General features: G+C 33.8%; 2 protein-coding genes and 2 non-coding genes across 4 annotated transcripts; 3 read left to right on the top strand and 1 right to left on the bottom strand.

Moving 5' to 3' along the window:
• Nucleotides 1-5,993: 5,993 nt before the first annotated feature.
• LOC145076000 (uncharacterized) lies at nucleotides 5,994-6,677 on the top strand. The gene has a single exon (XM_079022037.1). The coding sequence runs from the start codon at nucleotides 5,994-5,996 to the stop codon at nucleotides 6,675-6,677; it is 684 nt and encodes a 227-aa protein (XP_078878163.1).
• Nucleotides 6,678-7,571: 894 nt separating this feature from the next.
• LOC145075999 (uncharacterized) lies at nucleotides 7,572-9,495 on the top strand. The gene is made up of 4 exons (XM_079022036.1): nucleotides 7,572-7,727; nucleotides 7,793-8,108; nucleotides 8,198-8,274; nucleotides 9,088-9,495. The coding sequence occupies exons 1-4, from the start codon at nucleotides 7,572-7,574 to the stop codon at nucleotides 9,493-9,495; spliced, it is 957 nt and encodes a 318-aa protein (XP_078878162.1).
• Nucleotides 9,496-10,720: 1,225 nt separating this feature from the next.
• Nucleotides 10,721-10,793, bottom strand: TRNAK-UUU (transfer RNA lysine (anticodon UUU)). Its single transcript has one exon. It is a non-coding gene; the product is annotated as a tRNA-Lys (tRNA).
• A 3,852-nt stretch (nucleotides 10,794-14,645) lies between these two features.
• LOC145077507 (small nucleolar RNA R71) lies at nucleotides 14,646-14,752 on the top strand. The gene has a single exon (XR_013693250.1). It is a non-coding gene; the product is annotated as a small nucleolar RNA R71 (small nucleolar RNA).
• The last annotated feature ends 3,982 nt before the right edge of the window (nucleotides 14,753-18,734 follow it).

Here is an 18,734-nt window from a genome sequence, read left to right as displayed (position 1 = left end):
AATTTTGTGAAGAATACACAATGAATGAGGGTGCCTGTGATCGATTGGGAAGGAATAGTAGGAGGTTTTGTTCTTTGATTGATACATAAAATCAATACCAAAAGCCGCAATCGATAGAAGGAGACGAAAGAGTGGGATCGATCTCTATTTTGCTTGGGGTAAAGGATACGAACGCAGAAGCAAGCACAATCTCTGCAAAATCGCTGGTTGATTTTTGTGGTAATGGGAATTGGGAAGAAGACGTAATCTTGTTTAGATTTAGGGGAAAAAGAAAAGCCATGTCCTTTAAAGACTTGATTTTTGAATTTTGAAAAAAAAAAACACATGGACCAAAGGTAACCGGTGAAACCGGAAATAATTTAAAAGATTCCCCTATTTAACAGGTAAAATGAAACTTTAAGGATCTATTGCGCAAAAAAAAAAATAGTGACCAAATCGGAAAAATGGCAAAAGTTTATTGTGCTACAGTGACATTATCCCTACTACTATTAACCAAATAGAAAATATTATGAAGTTTTTGAAAATTATAGAAATGAAGGTTTTACATCAAGGGATAATGTCACTGTAGCACATGGAACTTTTAATATTTGGCTAATTTGGTCCTTAAAGTTTTTTTTTGGTGCATTAGACCATTAAACTCGTAACTGACATTTTAATTACACCATTTTAGCAACTTTTAGAAGGTTTCCCGGTTATACGATGCCATTTTGTCAATTAATATATACTTTTTGTCTAATCCGATGCCACGTGAGATATGCCACATCAATTAATGAAATACGACGCTTAAAGCCTTTCGTCTTCAGCTATCGAACTTCACTAGTCTTCTTCTTCATTATTGAGCGGTAAAAGAAACTGATTTAGGGTTTGTGAAGCATTCCTGTGATCGAGCTGAAAGAAACAAAGAACTCGCAGCAATGGCACAATCGGAACCTAATGGACTGTTTGCGATGGTGGAACTCAACTACCAAGGGGTATTTAATCGAAATCCTTTCTCTTACACTGGTGGTGTTAAAACCATCTTCAATGATGTTGACTTTTCTTCTATGACTTATTCTGAGTTTGTGACCTTCTGCGAACGTTTCATGCATGAAGAGTGTAAAAAGTTTTACTACTGTGAACCAGACATGTCCTTCATGGAAGGGCTTAATCCCATTTCAGATGATGTGGAATATTCTGCTTTTATTTTTGATGTTTATGGAACAGATGGTGTAATTTCGGTTTATGTGGATCATATTGGGGTTGGTGTTAATGGGTGGCATGATGATGAATATAATGATGATGATGAACATGAGTCTTGTATTGATGGTGAAAATGAAGACAACATAGATGAACTTAGAAATGTTGCCTTTGAATTTAATGAGGATGTAGTGCATATGAATAGGACATCAAATGATCCTTTCTTGAGTAAGCTATGTGTTGATGATGAGGATGCAAACAACATTGTAGATGATGACAATGGGAGAGAAGTTGAAGTTAACATACAAGCTCATTCCATATTTAATGAGCTATTACACTGGAAAAAACAAAAACCAATTCTAGGGATGAGATTTAAGGGTCCAGGGCAAGTAAAATCAATGTTGTGTAACTATGCTGTAGCTAATGGATATCAATTGTGTTTTGAAAAAAATGATAGGACAAGACTTTTGGTGAGGTGTAGCAAAGGTGCTTGCACATTTAGATTATGGGCTTCCTGGATGAGTGATGAAGAGAGTTTCCAAATCAAGTCACTAAAAGCTGATCATAATTGTGCTAGGAACTTCAAGTTTGGATCATTGGTGACATATGCATGGATTGGGAGTCACTATACCAAAGAGATTGTAGAAAGTCAGAAAATAAGTGTAAGGAAGCTTAGGTTAAAGGTAATGGCCAATTTTGGTATCCAAGTTAGTATGGGGCAATGTAGAAGAGAAAAGAAGTATGCACTGAAACTTGTTGAAGGAAACCTTGTTGAACATTATGGTAAGCTATGGTCATATGGTCATGAGATTTTAAGGACAGATCCTGGGTCAACTGTGAAACTAGATATGGAGGATGGGCCAGATGGAAAGAAATATTTTAGCAAGTTCTATTGTTGTTTTCAAGGAGTTAAACAAGGTTGGATTGAAGGGTGTAGAAGGGTAATTGGTCTTGATGGATGTTTTCTTAAAGGTGTTTGTAAGGGAGAATTGCTTTGTGCTATTGGGAGGGATGCAAATGACAAGATATATCCTATTGCTTGGGCAGTGGTTAATGTGGAGAACAAGCAGAATTGGAAGTGGTTTCTAGAGCTTCTCATTGATGATCTACACTTGAATTTAGGCAATGGTTTCAGTTTAATGTCAGACCAACATAAGGTTAGTATTTTACATAGTAATGCATTTATGTTAATTTTAGACTATCTGAATTTGACCCTTTTACTAATACAGGGTTTGATAGAGGCTGTTAAAGAGTTGCTGTCATATGTAAAGCACAGACAGTGTGCTAGACATATTTGTCAGAATTTGCAGAAGAGATTTACTGGTGCCATATATCATACCTTGTTTTGGAGAGCATCTAAAGCCACAACTGAGCATGCTTTTAAAGTTGTGATGAAAGAAATTGAGACATTGAACCCAGATGCCCATCAATATCTCATGGAGAAAGATCCTAAAACATGGTCTAGAGCTTTCTTTCAAACTGGAAGGTGTTGTGATGCAGTTGAAAATGGGTTCTCAGAAAGTTTTAATGCTGTAATAGTAGATGCTAGGAAGAAGCCCATAATAACCATGTTAGAGGAGATAAGATTATACATGATGGACAGAATCTACAACATGAAATTAAAGGGACAACAATGGGGAAATCATATTTGTCCAGAGATAAGGGATAAGGTGAATTTGCTTAAAAAAGCTCAAAGGCATTATCAGGTACTACCAAGTGGATTAAACCAGTTTGAGGTAAGGGGAGCAATAGATGCATATGAGGTGGACTTAGAAAGAAAAACATGCTCATGTAGGTTGTGGCAATTGAATGGATATGGATGTGCTCATTCTGTAGCTAGCATATCCTTTCTTAATAGGGATGTAGAAGCCTATGTAGACAACATGTTTAGCACAACCACATTTAGAAAGGCATACAATTACATAATTGCTCCCATGAATAGCAGTGACATGTGGCCAGAGACAAACTATACTCCACCATTGCCTCCTATTAATAGAAGGATGCCTAGTAGGCCAACTACTAAGAGGAAGAAATCCACTACAGAGAATATAGGAACACACAGGGTTTCTAAGGCTGGAAAGAAAATCAGATGTAGTATTTGCAAGGAGATGGGTCACAACAAGGCCACTTGTCCACAGAGAAGGCCCCAAAAGTTAAATGTGAAGAAACAGAAGAAACAAAAAGTATGTGTGAACCAAAATGCAGGACAGGTAAAACAATTTAAAATATAAGATTAATTACATATAATTTGTTACTAACATAATTATATCATGCCATGTAGGGTAGTACAAGTGAACCACAACAACATGAAGAGGTTGAAATGACTCCAATTAAGATGGATACTACTCAAAATGATATGCAAGTTGCTCCTACTGATGTTGAATCTAGTAGTGCAGGGGATTTTAGTCAATATGTGCAATTCACTCCACCTAGATGTTATGAAGGTGATGAGGGTGTTATGGGTGAGGAAGCTGATGTGGTTGAGGAAGCTGTTGTGGTTGAAGAAGTTGTTCAAGATGAAGAGGCTGAGGAGGTAGATCCTGTTATCCAAGTTGATAATGTTAATGTTCAAGAGGTTGATGAGGTTAATCCTAATGCCTAAGTGGATAATGGTAATGTTCAGGAGGTTGCTCCTGTTAACCAAGTTCAGTAGGTTTGTGTTAGGCCAATTTCAAATATTTTGAAGAGGATAAGGAGAAGAAAGTCAGAGAGAATACTGAAGCTGAAATTAGGCAAAACAATTGGTGGTGTTGTTGATCCAGGAAATTCGAAGGGAAAAGCTCTTGTAATTGATTAGTGTTTATTGTAATTTGTGTTTAAAGTTTATGTAATAGGATGATGATAAATTGGATTTTAAGTTTATGTAATAGGATGATGGTAATTTATATTTAAAGTTTATGTAATAGGATGTTGGTAATTTATATTTAAGTATGTGTGACATTAAAGGGTATTTTGGTCATTTAAGTATGTATGAAAGAAAAAGGGTAATCTGGTCATTTAAGTATTTATGACAGAAAAGGGTAATTTGGTCATTCCGTATTTATGACAGAAAAGGGTAATTTGGTCATTTATTTATTGATGATAGATAAGGGTATGTAGGTAATTCATTTATGTATGCAAGAAAAGGGTAATTTGGTCATTTAAGTATGTATGACAGAAAAGGGTAATTTGGTCATTCATTTATGTATGTAAGAAACGGGTAATTTGGTCATTTAATTATGTATGATAGAAAAGGGTATGTTGGTCATTTATTTATGTATGCAAGAAAAGGGTATGTTGGTCATTTATTTATGTATGACATGAAGTATGAAAGTATGTTACCATTTTAAGTAAAATCATGACATTTGGCTTTGAATATTTATGCATGGAAAAAATTGGAATAATGTGCATGCATGGGGATGTTTTATATGGCCCCGGATTTGGTTTTTTAATGGCTTCACAGGTCCCATTTTTTCATTATTAAAATGGTCCCTATACACATAGTGTACTTCCACATGGACCACTTCCTAATTAAATATATTTGTTGGGAATGTAGACCATGCATATGTTTGATAAACATCATCTGATTATACAAAATGCCCTACAATTGGGACTTTGAATATTTTTTTTACATTACTTATCATATGCCCTTTCATTAGGGACTTACCACCTTACCACATCAACACATTAAGGTTGATAACCCCAACTTATAACTAAAACCAGCTTCAATACATACAAAATGCCCTTATGGAACTGACTTTCTAGTCTGCCTTTACAAAAAATACAAGGGATCCCAAAAAAACAAAAGCTTACCCTAACCAACCAAACTAACTACATTGACCCCCTAACTTCAAAACACATAGGGCCAAGCAACCAAACAACAGGGCAACTATCATCCTGTACCTGCCTATTGCCTTCATTGCATCATGAACTTCTTTCTCACTCTTTGCCACCTTATACTGCTCCTGTGACAACAGAAACTCCACTTCAGCAATCCTTCTCCTCAAATTGTTCATCTCAGACATTTCATCTTTGGCATCCAGTTTCTGCTTCAGAGAATATAGCAGGTTTTTGTAGTACCCGTCTGCCTGTTCTTCATCTTTCCATTCAAAGAAGCTACATTTCCTCAACCTAGTCTATAAAAAGACAATAAAATTAGGGTTTGACTGACAATCACAAATCAACTACCCTTAATGTACCAGCGAAATGGGTTTTATTCACAATGATCGTCAAGAAGGAAATAAAATTAGGGTTTTTAACAGATGAAACAAAATACAAATACACCATTGTCGTCTTTACAGAAAGAAACAACACATCAAACCATAAAATACTAACTTATCAAAATCAAGAGAGTCGGGACCTACCATACTGTTTTGACAATTCCAGAATCGCCTCCCAGGGTTTGTTATCTTCCAACAGGTTCGTTCTTTAGATGGAACGACACAATCACAAACCTTTACCCCTTCTTGCGACTGAACATGAGTGACTTGTAGCTAATTCCTTGACGTCGATGAGCTCGAAGACATTCTTCTTCAGGATGGAAATAGTCGGGGAGGGAGAAGTCTTTGACTTTTCAGAGAAGGGTAAGTAAAGATTGAAAGGAGGTCCGAATGAGGGTTTCAATTAATAAGTGTGTATCGACAACTGGACCACGTAAGCTTATTGGACACATCAGCGTGCCACATAAGCATTGTAACCGGGAAACCTTCTAAAATGGTGTAATTAAAAGGTCAGTTACGAGTTTAATGGTCTAATGTACCAAAAAAAACTTTAAGGACCAAATTAGCCAAATGTTAAAAGTTCCATGTGCTACAGTGACATTATCCCTTACATCAACTATGAATATTGCTAAAACTATTTCACTTGATATGGGTGTAGAGCCTACATCTCCATCAAAATGTCGTATTGTTAGAAAAAAAAAACAATTTGATGAAAGTGATCATGAAGAAGAAACACAATTGGTTGAAGAGTATTTAAAAGTTAATTATTTTTTGGTTATTGTGAATATGATAATTGTTTCATTAAAAAATAGATTTGAACAATTAAAATACTTTGAACGCATTTTTGGGTTTTTAAATGATTCAAAGAAATTAAAGTCATTAAGTGAAAGTGAACTTAAAGAAAGTTGTATAAAGTTTGCTACTACTTTTTCTAAAGAAAATGTTTCTGATGTGGATTCAAGTGAACTGTTTTCAGAATTGAAAGTGTTGAAAATGACTTTACCTAATGATATAATTTCTGCTCTTGAAATTTTGGATTGTGTTAAAGTTGTTGATTGTTATCCAAATACTTTTATTACATATAACATTTTGTTAACCATTCATGTCACTATTGCATCTGCAGAGAGAAGTTTTTCAAAGTTAAAGTTATTGAAGAATTATTTAAGATCGTTGACGTCGCAAGAAATGTCGAACGGACTGGCAATGTTATGTATAGATAAAGACATGTTAGATAAAATTGATTTGGATAGTATTATTAATGATTTTGCATCTAGAAAGGCTAGGGGAAATATTTTCCTTTAAATTAGTTGTTTTTGTAATGTTGTGACCATATTTATGTTTTTTAATATTAATAGTGAATTTTATAACATTCTATTTCGAACAAATATTTATTATATTTATAGCTTTGGGGGTCCCATTTTTTCTTTTTGCCCTGGGCCCACCATAGCTTTGGACCGGTACCAACTCTTCAAAAAAAAGCACTTAAGCTTTAATTTAGGATTGAAAAGTGTTAGTGACGGTTTCCAATATAAAGTGAAAAAATCTACAAAAGACATGTTTGAAGTTGTTTCCTATATGGATAATTGTGACTGGCGGATTAGGGCAACAAAACATAATACTACTGATACAATTCAAGTGGTTAAACTATCAGATAAACACACTTGCTCAAACACACAACCACGTCCCCATCACCGACAAGCCAACAAAAGGTATTGGATCACTTCTTGAAGGGCATATTAGCTAATAGTACCGATAATATGTTACGGGGCAAAACAGATACAACGAACTTTAAATGACCGTCTTTGTGTACATATTTCATACTAGCAAGCATGAAATGCTAAAATATATGCTCTAAATCTATTGAGAGGGACCCCTGAAGAAAGCTTTCTAAGACTACCTTTATATTGTTACAACTTCAAGAAGAAGAATCCATGGACGGTTACACATATAAAGACGAGTGATGCAACAAATTTAAATATTTTTTTTCATGACTATCAGTTGTGCGGTAATATATTTTCCCTATATTTTATATACCTACTTCTTTATATTTAATGTCCATACACATGTGTTCGCTTTAATTAGATTATTAATTACTTTTTAGGTTCAAGCGTTTCAAAGATGTTTGCATCCTATTATTATCATTGGCGGTGCACACCTTAAAGGGAAATACTTGGGCACCAATTTCTAGCAATAAGCATGGATGGTCATACCCAAATCCTCCATGTTGCATTTGGTGTTGGGAAAACTGAAAGCGAAGAGTCATGGATTTGGTTTTTATCAAGACTTAAAGAATGTATCAGGGGCATGTCATTTTTGGCTATCATATCAGATAGAGCCAATTTAATTGAAATGGTCATTCAAGTTGTGTTCTCGAATGCATATCACGGACTCTGATGTCGCCATTTGTTAATGAATAGAGAGCAAAGATCGAAAAGCAAGAGAGAGCAGAGATTTTGTTTTGGGAGGCTGCAAAGGCTTACCGAGAGTTTGATTTAAAAGAAAGTTTGAGTAGGCTACGTCGTGTACTAAACGATGATTGTCATACATGGATAGACAGAATCGGTAATGAGAGATGGGCAAGGTCGTGTTTCCCTGTGGTTCAGTATAATATTATGACATCAAATAGTGTCAAGTTCATCAATGCATTATCAAGAGACGCATGGAAACTACCGATAACATTGTTGATTGATTTCTTTCGAGCGACTATGCAACAATGGTGGTGCCAATTTGGAGGTAAGTGTTTCCATATATTGTAACAGTCCAATGATAAATGTAGTGTAATTTACTGTGCATGACAACATATACGTAAATGTTTGTTATAGCTGAAAGCAAAAAAGATGTCACTGAGTATGCCGGGAAGGTCATCGACGGGAGGATCAACAAATCCGCTGCTTTTCAGGTATACCAGATTTATCAAAGCAAATATGAGGTGACTGAACAAATGAAAAATGGTATAGTAAACTTGGAAAGCCGTTATTGCACGTGTGTGAAATGGAAATTGTCAGGTATACCTTGTACTCATGCTATGGCGGTATTTAAGGAACTAAGATATCAACATTGCAGTGCATAGGTGCAGTGGCGGAGCCAGACTCAAAGCAAAGGGGTATCCCAATTTTTTTTCCGGGTATCACCGCAACGGCTAAGCATGGGGCGGGTCGGGTCAGTTTTGACCTAAAATCGAACCCAAAACTGACAGCCACGATTTTGAAACTTTTAAAACCAAACCAGACTCAAACCCATCAGTTCGGTGTTACGGTTTTCAACTTGTACATGGGTTTACTCGTTTGGTTTTGGTATTAAACTCAAACCTTAATAGAATCCTTAGCTAACTTTAAGTCTTGTTATATAAACATAAAGTTGAAGTATCTTTTGATACTTGAATCAATGTGGGACTCAAAGTTGATATAAAATGAATCATGATGATAAAAAGTTTTTTTAATAGATGAAAATAACTGAGTTTATATGTGTTTTGCGATGTGGGATAGAATAGCTTGGAAATTAAAAGAGATTAGAATAGCTGGAAAAATAAAAGAAATATAAACAAAGGATTTGTAGGGAGCAAGAATTGATCTTGAGACCTTTGTTTCAATAACCCAACACCTTAACCAGTAGACTAGCTATATGTTTGTGTTTAAAAGTGAAGGGATGCATATATATACACTAAAAAAACGAAAATTTTCTAAAAAAATTACATTACCGAAATTTTTTTGAGGGGTATCCCGGGGTTGGATCCGCCTATGCATGGGTGTCATTGTACTTCACAATGGAAACATATCGATCAACATATGTAGTGGTTGTGTTTCCTATACCAGTTCCAGCTGAATACGAAGAACAAAATGAAGGCATGGTTGTTTTGCCACCATTGATGGACAAACGACAAGTCGGACGACCTAAAAACCATAGCCGTATCTCATCCCAAGGTGAAGGTCTGATTCAGAAAAAATGTTGTCGTTGCCACAGGATCGGTCACACAAGCAGAAACTGTGACGCTCCGTTTCCCGCAGAGTCAACAAAAATGAATCTTCAAATAGGACCAAGTCAAGTGGCAAAAGTAATGTTAAGTTTAAGAGTAGACATACTAGTCGAAAAGGTAGCTAACAATATGATACCGTTGATTTAAAAAACCCGTACTGATGTTTGTACGATATCATAATATTCTACAAAATGTTGTACGAAACCATAAACTTGTTTTTGCTACATCTTCAAAAGGAAATTGTTTTAAAACATTGACAAAGAAAATCATAACTCAAACATTAGCGTAATATGCAACATCTATCCACTGGACACTCTCAATCCACCACCTAGCAGCATGCTCCTGCGCATTAGGTTACAACAACTCGTTGGGGGACGCTGCATAAAAAACAATATATAAATGTTAATCTTAAGTTATTTATGTCATATCAACTTATAAATTATGAGGTGGACTAAACTACATTAGTAACATCGAGAATACGTTGACAATTAGGTGCATGCAAACGTCTCATCCGAGAGTATGCAATTGTCCGAGGGATAACACCCGGTATAGGGGAACCAACTATACTACTGTTGAGAAATAATCCCGACACAGTGTAAATATTTTGAGATTTATCGGCGTAGTGCAATGTTAATGGCGTATTAGGATGGATTAGCAAGGGCAACGGTCTACTTTTTCATTAAATTCGTTGCTAAGGTTTTTGTAGAAAATCTATACATGTTGCTTCAATGCTTCTATCACTACTTTGTTGCTAATTGGAAAATAGGTTCTTAAGTTACATTAATATATGATTATTGTTGCAAGTGTAAACTATGAGACAATAGGTTTTCTACTGTTTCATATGAATTGGGGAGATGGTTGTTTATCTAGATGGGTTGGCCTACAAAGAGGGAGAAGAGAAAATTTTGCTTTTCCAAAAAAATAAAAAAGAGGGAGAGCCCGAGAGGGAAACATGTAATTATGTAATATATGCTATACTTTGTCTGTGAAATTCCTGTAATTGTCGTAGTATTTTGTGTGCCCAAGTTAACATTATACACAAATATTTTTGTTTTAAGTGTATATTACAATCAAAGTTAGTAAAGTTGTATCGACTTTATAAAACACCTTTTGATTATTATTTGATATATTAACGAAATTTGTCATAAATGATCTTATAAATAGTAACAGACATGACGAATTTTATCATCAAAATAAGTATAAATAGTTTTAAAAGAACGACAGAAGCAGAAGATTAGCAAAGATATCCATCCTTAATAACAACAAATTAGTGATCGAAAAAGTGGCCGGGAAAAAATATGTGGTTCCTAACATATTAGTAAATTAAAAACAAAATTCGTGTTCAAGATTAAATATAATATTCTAAAACAGTCGCCATCCGTGGGACTCGAACCCACGACCACGTGGTTAAAAGCCACGCGCTCTACCAACTGAGCTAGAACGGCTAGGATGTTCTAGTAGTTTAACTTAAATTTCTATCTAAATGTTAATCTTTTTACAACAGAAAACCCAAGTTATCTTAAACTTTACAAGTTATATGTTTCTACTTTCTAGGACTCATATCGCACGTATATTTTGAGAAAATTCTTTTAAGAGATAAATATTTAGTATAAACTTAAGAGGGTAACTTTCAATAAAGAATAGTAAAGTTAATTCTCTGAGCAAAACTTATACAAATTAGATGGGTAAACTCGATCCACTACTTAAATCTAGTTATAAAAAGATCGTTTTGATTTCATATAGAACCAATATTTTATTTTAGTTTTTACTGAAAGACAGTGGTGGATTTAGTATATGACACACGGTGGCCCTTGCAACTCCTGACTTTTCCAAACGCAGTGTAAAAAGTTTCAAAAATTTTCGATTTTTTTTCGTACTATCTTCCAATCTCTACCTTCTTGCGACACCCTACTATGAAATATTTATGTTTACTAGTAGTAGGCTTGAATTATTAATATAAAACAAGACTCTGATTTAGGTCTAGTTCAATGTATGATTAGAGAGACGAGTACCAGATGATACGATATTGAATTTGGTGTAGGCCCCGTTTGATACGCATCTTTTCAGGTCCAAACAGATCTTTCTGGCTGAATGGACCGGAAAGACTGTTTGATTTGCACAAAAGAAGAGGTATTTCCCGGTAAGATATGTATTTCCCAGAAAACCCCAAAATCATATCTTTCTGGCTGAATGGGCTGGAAAGACAATTATACACCAAACCCCGCCTCTTTCTTTCTTTATTGGATTATTAATTTTTTTAAATTTATTTTTTATTGAATTATTACTTTTTTTTCATCATTAAGCACAATCAATCAAATGTACAATCAAACAGCATGATTTCTTTTCCAGTCAAAAAACTTTCCGAGACAGCACTTTATCAGCACTTTATCAGACAACATTTTCCCATACATAAACTATCAAACGGGACCTTAGTATTACACAATATCACTTTAGAAGACAAAGGTTCGGTAGTATACCCTTTTGATGAAAATAGTTCTCCAACAAATCAAGAGGACCCTTCGAGTGTTTATACTCGTCTAGAATTGCAATCCCTAGAAACCCACGATAACTTTCAAGTGGATCTCATGGAATATATTGCAACCGCCATCGTACTCAATTTGAACAACTTTTTTTAAGTTGTTTATTTAGTAGTTTTTTATTTGAATTATTATTTACTCTTGTTTTTTTTATTAATGGAATGTTATCTTTAATATTTTCTAGTTTTTATATTTTTTTTATAAGTTTTATATATTTGAGTTCTTAAATAAAAAGATGTGGGATGCAAGGGAGACCAAGCTTCATGATTGAGGGGTGGTTATGTGATAAGGTGAGATGAAAGAGACAATTTGATATCGATGTGCAGTGGCGGAACCAGAAATTTTGATATGGGTACAAACATTGTCAATATATTATATGTAGTTATCAAATATCAGACATTAAAAAATATGTTATAATCTCTTTAGTTGGGGATACAATAACATAAAACATGTTTACAAATAATATATATATATATATATATATATATATATATATATATATATATATATATAAACAGTTTTTTGGGGGTATTATAGTACCCAACGCCCCATTTAGCTCCGCCACTGATGATGTGGTTTGGGATGGAAGGAAAAATTCATTTTTAACCACTCTTTAGAGAGGTGTCCCAATAAATAAGGCTTCGTTTTTATATATTTATATATTGGTGAATTTTGGAAGTTAAATCGTGGATAGATGTCCCAATAAATAAGGCTTTGTTTTTATATGTTGGTGAATTTTGGAAGCTAGATGGTAGATTTAGATGTTATGATGGAAGTTGAATAATGTGCTTTGTTACATTGAATGGTCTAGACTTTGGTATGGTTGTAAGATTTTGAAGAATGAATTTTATTAATATGGGATAAATACCAATAATACATAGATATCATAAAATGAAGATCACTTCTACGAAAAAAACTAAATAATCACCATGTTCGAAAAGATAAACTTTGAACTCCATTATGATTTTGTGCACCCAGTTTTCCGACAAAATACGAGTTCGGAAATTGTTTTTTTCTAAAATAATATGAATTTTCATACTTTATTATAATATCAAAAATAATTTTCTAAAAATACTAGTTCAAAATTTTGAACTTGACAAAAATAAATAAAACTTTAGTTTGATTATTTGCCTATTTAATGGTATCGATTCGACCTATTCTAAATTCTAATTTTCGTAAATGCAACGGAATACAATATATGTAATCAATCATGTGCTATAACGGATAACTGACCTCAACATAGTAATGATGATGTTTAGTTATATGTTATTAGCGTTTTTTGGAACGACTGTAGTAGCACCGTTGACGCTGCTATTTCCCGCTGCTTACCGTAAGCTTGATTATGATATAGTGGTGGTAAGACCGCTATTTTGTTAATTGATTTTAGGCTAACAGTTAAAGAAAATCTGATTTATCTTAACACAATAGATTGACTGGTACCTTGATTATGTTTGCTTATATCGATTTTGACCAAATTCCAAATTTCCATAACCATATAAATTTGTGATTTTGACTTGCTAAATAGGGCCACCAAATTAAACTCTATCTGATACTTTCCAAATTTCCATAACCAGTCTTTTTCGTTGCTCTTTTTGAGATTATTGGCAAATCTAGAACCAAAACTATGTGATTTCTTATGTAATTAAACTGGAAAAATGAGAGAGTAAAAAATTACTAGTGATGGGCCTAGTCATGTCTTAAAATATTTAAACATAATTTTAATAGTTATAATAAAGTTCTTATAATTTAACCCGACGATGATGTATATCTTGAAATATATTCATAACTAGGCGAGTTCCACGTATTGCACGAGACTATAATTATATAGTTAAAATAATAATTCGTAACAATTTATTATTTATATTTTTACTTGAAAACCAATGTAAGTAGTAAAACAAACATATTAGTTATATTTTACAAGACGGAGATAAGATTTTTATCTAAGGAAAAATATCAAATTTTTCTACAACTGACCTCTTATGAACTCGTCAACTTTATGTTGACTTTTAAAAATGCATGTAATCTCAGGAAACAATTATGCTTGGATCAGTGGAACTACTTTTGAAGACAAGACACCAAATATCATTACGAGAACTACTTTATTTGATAATATGCAAACCTTGTAATGTATTTTGATACTAAGTAGTATTTGGGTCATGTAACTGATATAATCATATGATATGATGGTTGTTTATGTACTTATGTTTCAATGTATTCAATTATTGTGATACCGTGATCGTCGTTTCACCCCCGAACGTTTCCGCCATCCATTTTGGGGGTGTGACAACTTGCCTAAACTTTTCTTCTTTAACCTTCTTGTATTCATCATATGGAAACCATTACTTCTTAGGCTTCCTCCAATTTTCATCATATCGGTCACCACTAGAGTAGAATAATTGTGCTTTTCGGTTCTCGTTCTCATCCAAGTCGCAATCTTTTGTCAAGTGTGGTCCACTACATATGTCACAACCTACTTGTATGACATGCATGGATTGACCCATCTTGGTGATTCTTCTATCCATATTATCGGGCTTTGCCATCACTGCCACCAAGTTCTCATTTCCTCTATCTCCACCTATTTTTCCTCTAGTGATATCTTCACGAGAGTTGTGCTATTCTCACGAATGCTTTGCAAATTCTTCAATTAACGCCTTTATTGTAGTCGGACCCTTCTTCGTCATTGGTCCTTGAAAATTAAGGAGTTGCCTCGCGGTTATGTTTATCCCATTATAGAATATCAACTATTCTTGTTGCATATTGAGATTGTGTTGAGGACAATTCCTTAGCATTCCCTTGTATCTCTCCTAAGCTTCATACAAAGAGTCACCATTGTTTTGTTGGAAATTTGCTATCTTCTTCTTGAGTTTGGCTATCTTTGAAGGATGGATGAATTGTTCAATGAATGCTTCACGAAGGTTGGTCCAGGTTGTGATTGTTCCATGTGTAAGTGACTTCAACCAATTTTTGCTTCTTTTGTAAACGTCACTGGAAGCATATTGAGTAATACCGCATCTCTTGAGACATTTGGAACATGGAAGTAGCTGGCAATGTCCAACACCCCATCAATGTGTTTAAATGTGTCTTCATAGTCCTTTACAGTAAATGGAATTTCCTTGAGCATCAAGAGAATGTGTCTCTTGAGCTCAAAGTTTTTTGCAGTCGGAATTTCTGGTGGAACAAGACCCGACATGTTGTCATCACACATCCTCTTTTTGTACTCATCCATCGTCATCCTTGTGATGTCCACCATATTTTCTACCTCGCTTTTGATTTCTTCTCATGAATCGTCCTCAGTTTCAGTTTTTGGCTTGTACCCAATGCCCTTCTTTTTGGGAGTTTTCTCAAAACTTTCGAAATCCTTGTCTGATTGAAAACTGCTACTCGACTCGTCGACCTTTTTATCCTTATTCTTGTGGAACCTGGATTCTGGGTTGTCAAGTAGGGGAACAATCTTGAAAATTGGATCCCCTGGTTATATATCACTGAAACAAAACAAAACAAAACAAAACCATAAAAACGAACTAAAAAGTAGATAAACGAGAAATTGGAAAAATTCAGTTTCATGCCGTGACAACAAGTTGTTCATGTCATGAGAACTGTAAAAAAATAAAATAAAACTAATTTAATACAAAAAATTAACTTTTTGCGTTTTTTGGTGCCAAAAACTTTGATGTGCACAAATATACCTACCAGTTTTAAATTTATAACTTAACAAAACTTAACTACTAATACACTTATAGGCCGTGTACCTAGTCATTTTATAATATAGTAAAGTAAGTCGGGTATCAAACACGGGGAACAAAATTTAGCTAATAAAATAATTACTAAAAATTTACCTAAGAAAAACAACTAAAATGAGGATTTTTATCTGATTTTGCAAGTTTATATTAACTTAACTTCTCGATTAACTAAGCAAACAACTAATTAAAGACGATTGTATTCAAGAAAATGAAGACACTTTTGTTTAGCTTTGAATCCCCCTTTTTTCCTACGGTTAGTTTTAAGACATGGATTAATTCAGTTGGTTAGCAATATAAAAGCTATTATAAGTCTTGATCTGATCTCCTAACGTTTTCACTAATTCAATGACTACTAACTATGCAATGATCATACACAAGTGGACACCAAATTGATTATTTAATTTTATTGGGCTATGTAAGATAAATATAAGATTAATTATCTATGATAAAGACAAATAACCAAACACAATTATGATCAAATTATGTTGTCTAACACAGTTAAGGTTACTATCTTTATTACCTAATCTAGGATTTGGCCCATCACTAGCTCTCGCAATTTAATATTCATAAACTTCTAGGTAAACAAGTCCATGCAATTAAAGTGATCAATCAACTACACATAACTTAAAATCTAGGCAACAAGATTGAAACTAATAACATGCTAGGCCTTGATATATCAAACACAAGCTAAACAAACTTCATAAATCCATGAAAAAGTATCTAGACATGATCAAATCCAAGTAAACCGAATGAATGATGTGAACTCTTGCTACAATCTTCTAATCTCTCGATCTTCAATCTTCTCTTCCTTCCAAAAGTCTTAGAAGGTTAATTTTTGCAGTTTTTTTGTCCAAAATTCTTCAAGTTGATCTAATTATCGATATATATATATATATATATATATATATATATATATAGTTTCCTTATAACCGCTCTTTCACGTCGTGACCATCAGGGTGTCACGACATGAACTCAGTGTCTATCCCGTATTCACCAAGGAAACTTGTACCTCTCCATATATGAATCTTCTAGGATACGTGGTCACGACGTGAAAAGATAAATGTCACGTCGTGAGCTTTATTTTTATGCAAGGAGTCAAGATTCTTCTTGTAACCACACCGTGGACTTCAGAACACCATATCGTGGGAAATGTGTATAACTCGAATTGTGCTCCTTTAAACTCTAATCCTTAAAGTATCCAACTTTTTTCGGTTTCAGTCATTTTTCTTCAAGAATGTTCTTTTTGGCTGCATAATAAATTTAAACTTAATAAGTACTAAATATCTTTGCAATTACTAAAATATAGCTTAAAATGTATTGAAATTATGCCTAAAATGTTTATAAATATGACAATATAATTTCATCACACCCTGATATTTTATGCCAGAGATCCAAAAGGATTAAGGGTTTTCCTCATACATCACTGTGTTCTTGCATGTTACTCATTTATTATTATTTAACCGATTACAATTCATATTTACTTGATTATACATCTAATTTTATTGTCAAAACAACCAATATATTCTATAATATCTTGGTATATTTTTTTCCGAATATCTTAAGATTAAGGGGGTGTTTAGGATTGCTTTTGAAAATCAAAAGTTCTTTTTGTAGAAGGACTTTTAGTGGAAGGACTTTTTGCAAAAGATACTATTTAAAAAGTGTTTGAATTAAGCAAAATGACTTTTGATTAACTTTTATATATAAAATCACAAAAAATTACAAAAAGTCAGGTTTTTGTGACTTTTTGAAACCCCTTCTTTTACTCTTTGCAAAAAATCATTTCAAAAGAAATTTTCAATTATCCAAACATCTTTTGATTTTTTTTTAACTTTTTGAAGAAAAATAAAAAATTAAAAAGTCATTCTAAAAGTAATGCCAAACACCCTCTAACTATCTAAATTCATCCATTTTACCATTTTAACACTATTTTTGTCCAAAATACTTCAAATACATTTGTTGCACTTTAAAACAAATCAATTCTGAATATTATTATCTTCTTCCAAGGATCTTGGGTACGACCAAGATCTTCAACATATTTCAAAATCTTAAACATTTTAGTTTTACACATTTAAACATCACACCACACTTACTAATTTGGTTATGAAATTAACTTATTAGTTTTTGACCAAAACAATTACACAAAAGAAAAATCATGAAATCAAACATACTTCCAATTTTTGTATGAAATGAAATTATTGAAATAGATAAATCAAGACTACTAGACAAAAACAATGTTCTCATTGCTATCAAAATTAATGTTCTAACTTCTAAATAAATTCTGAAATTGAAAATTAAACACAATTAGACAAACTCTAAGTCTCCAACTTAAGAAATTCTAAAACCGAATAATGATTGACTGAAGAGTAACTAACCTGAGTAGGGATGAACATATGTACCGGGGAACCGGGCGGAACCCGATGGAACCGGTCGGGCCGGGACCGAGATGTTATTTTTGTGGATTTTTGGAACTGGGAGCCGGTAGGAACCGGAACCGATATAACCGGAACCGGTAGAACCGATAAAAAAATCGGAACCGTATGATGCTATTTTTCGAGGACCAGTTACAACATTTGAAGACACGACAAGAATCGGTAGGAACCGGAAACCGGTAGAACCGCCGGGCTGGTTCGGTTCTTGATTTTGGCCGAAGCCGGTTCCCGGGTCGGGTCCGATTCGATCCTTTTGCTCATCCCTAAACCTGAGTGATGCGTAGCCTAATGGAGATGCCAATCATGATTTGTGAACAGTCGCACACTGATCAAGCCTTCAAATGTCATTCCTTTCTTCGGTATTTATTTTGATGAATTTGACTATTACATTTTAAATGGATTGAAGCATTAAGTGGATTGTAATATCTTCATACATTTCAATACATTTTTTTTGCTAAAATAGATAATGCAGGTACTTGAAAAATTATTAAGGAGGTCCCACTTTTTTTATTTATTTATTTATTTATTTATTTAAATTTAAATGTATAAATTACATTATTATTTAAAAAAAGATGCTCCTACGATCCACCTTCACATCACATAACATGGATCACATAACATGGATGTGCTACATTTGTAACTTATCGGGCTTCCAAAGCCCAGAATTTAACAAGCCC

The sequence above is a fragment of the Lactuca serriola genome, chromosome 9 (genome assembly GCF_051521515.1).
Source record: "Lactuca serriola cultivar US96UC23 chromosome 9, Lser_US96UC23_V15, whole genome shotgun sequence".
NCBI classification, from domain to species: domain Eukaryota; kingdom Viridiplantae; phylum Streptophyta; class Magnoliopsida; order Asterales; family Asteraceae; genus Lactuca; species Lactuca serriola.
Note: the sequence above shows the minus strand (reverse complement) of the source record. Positions and strands in the feature narration are given on the sequence as shown.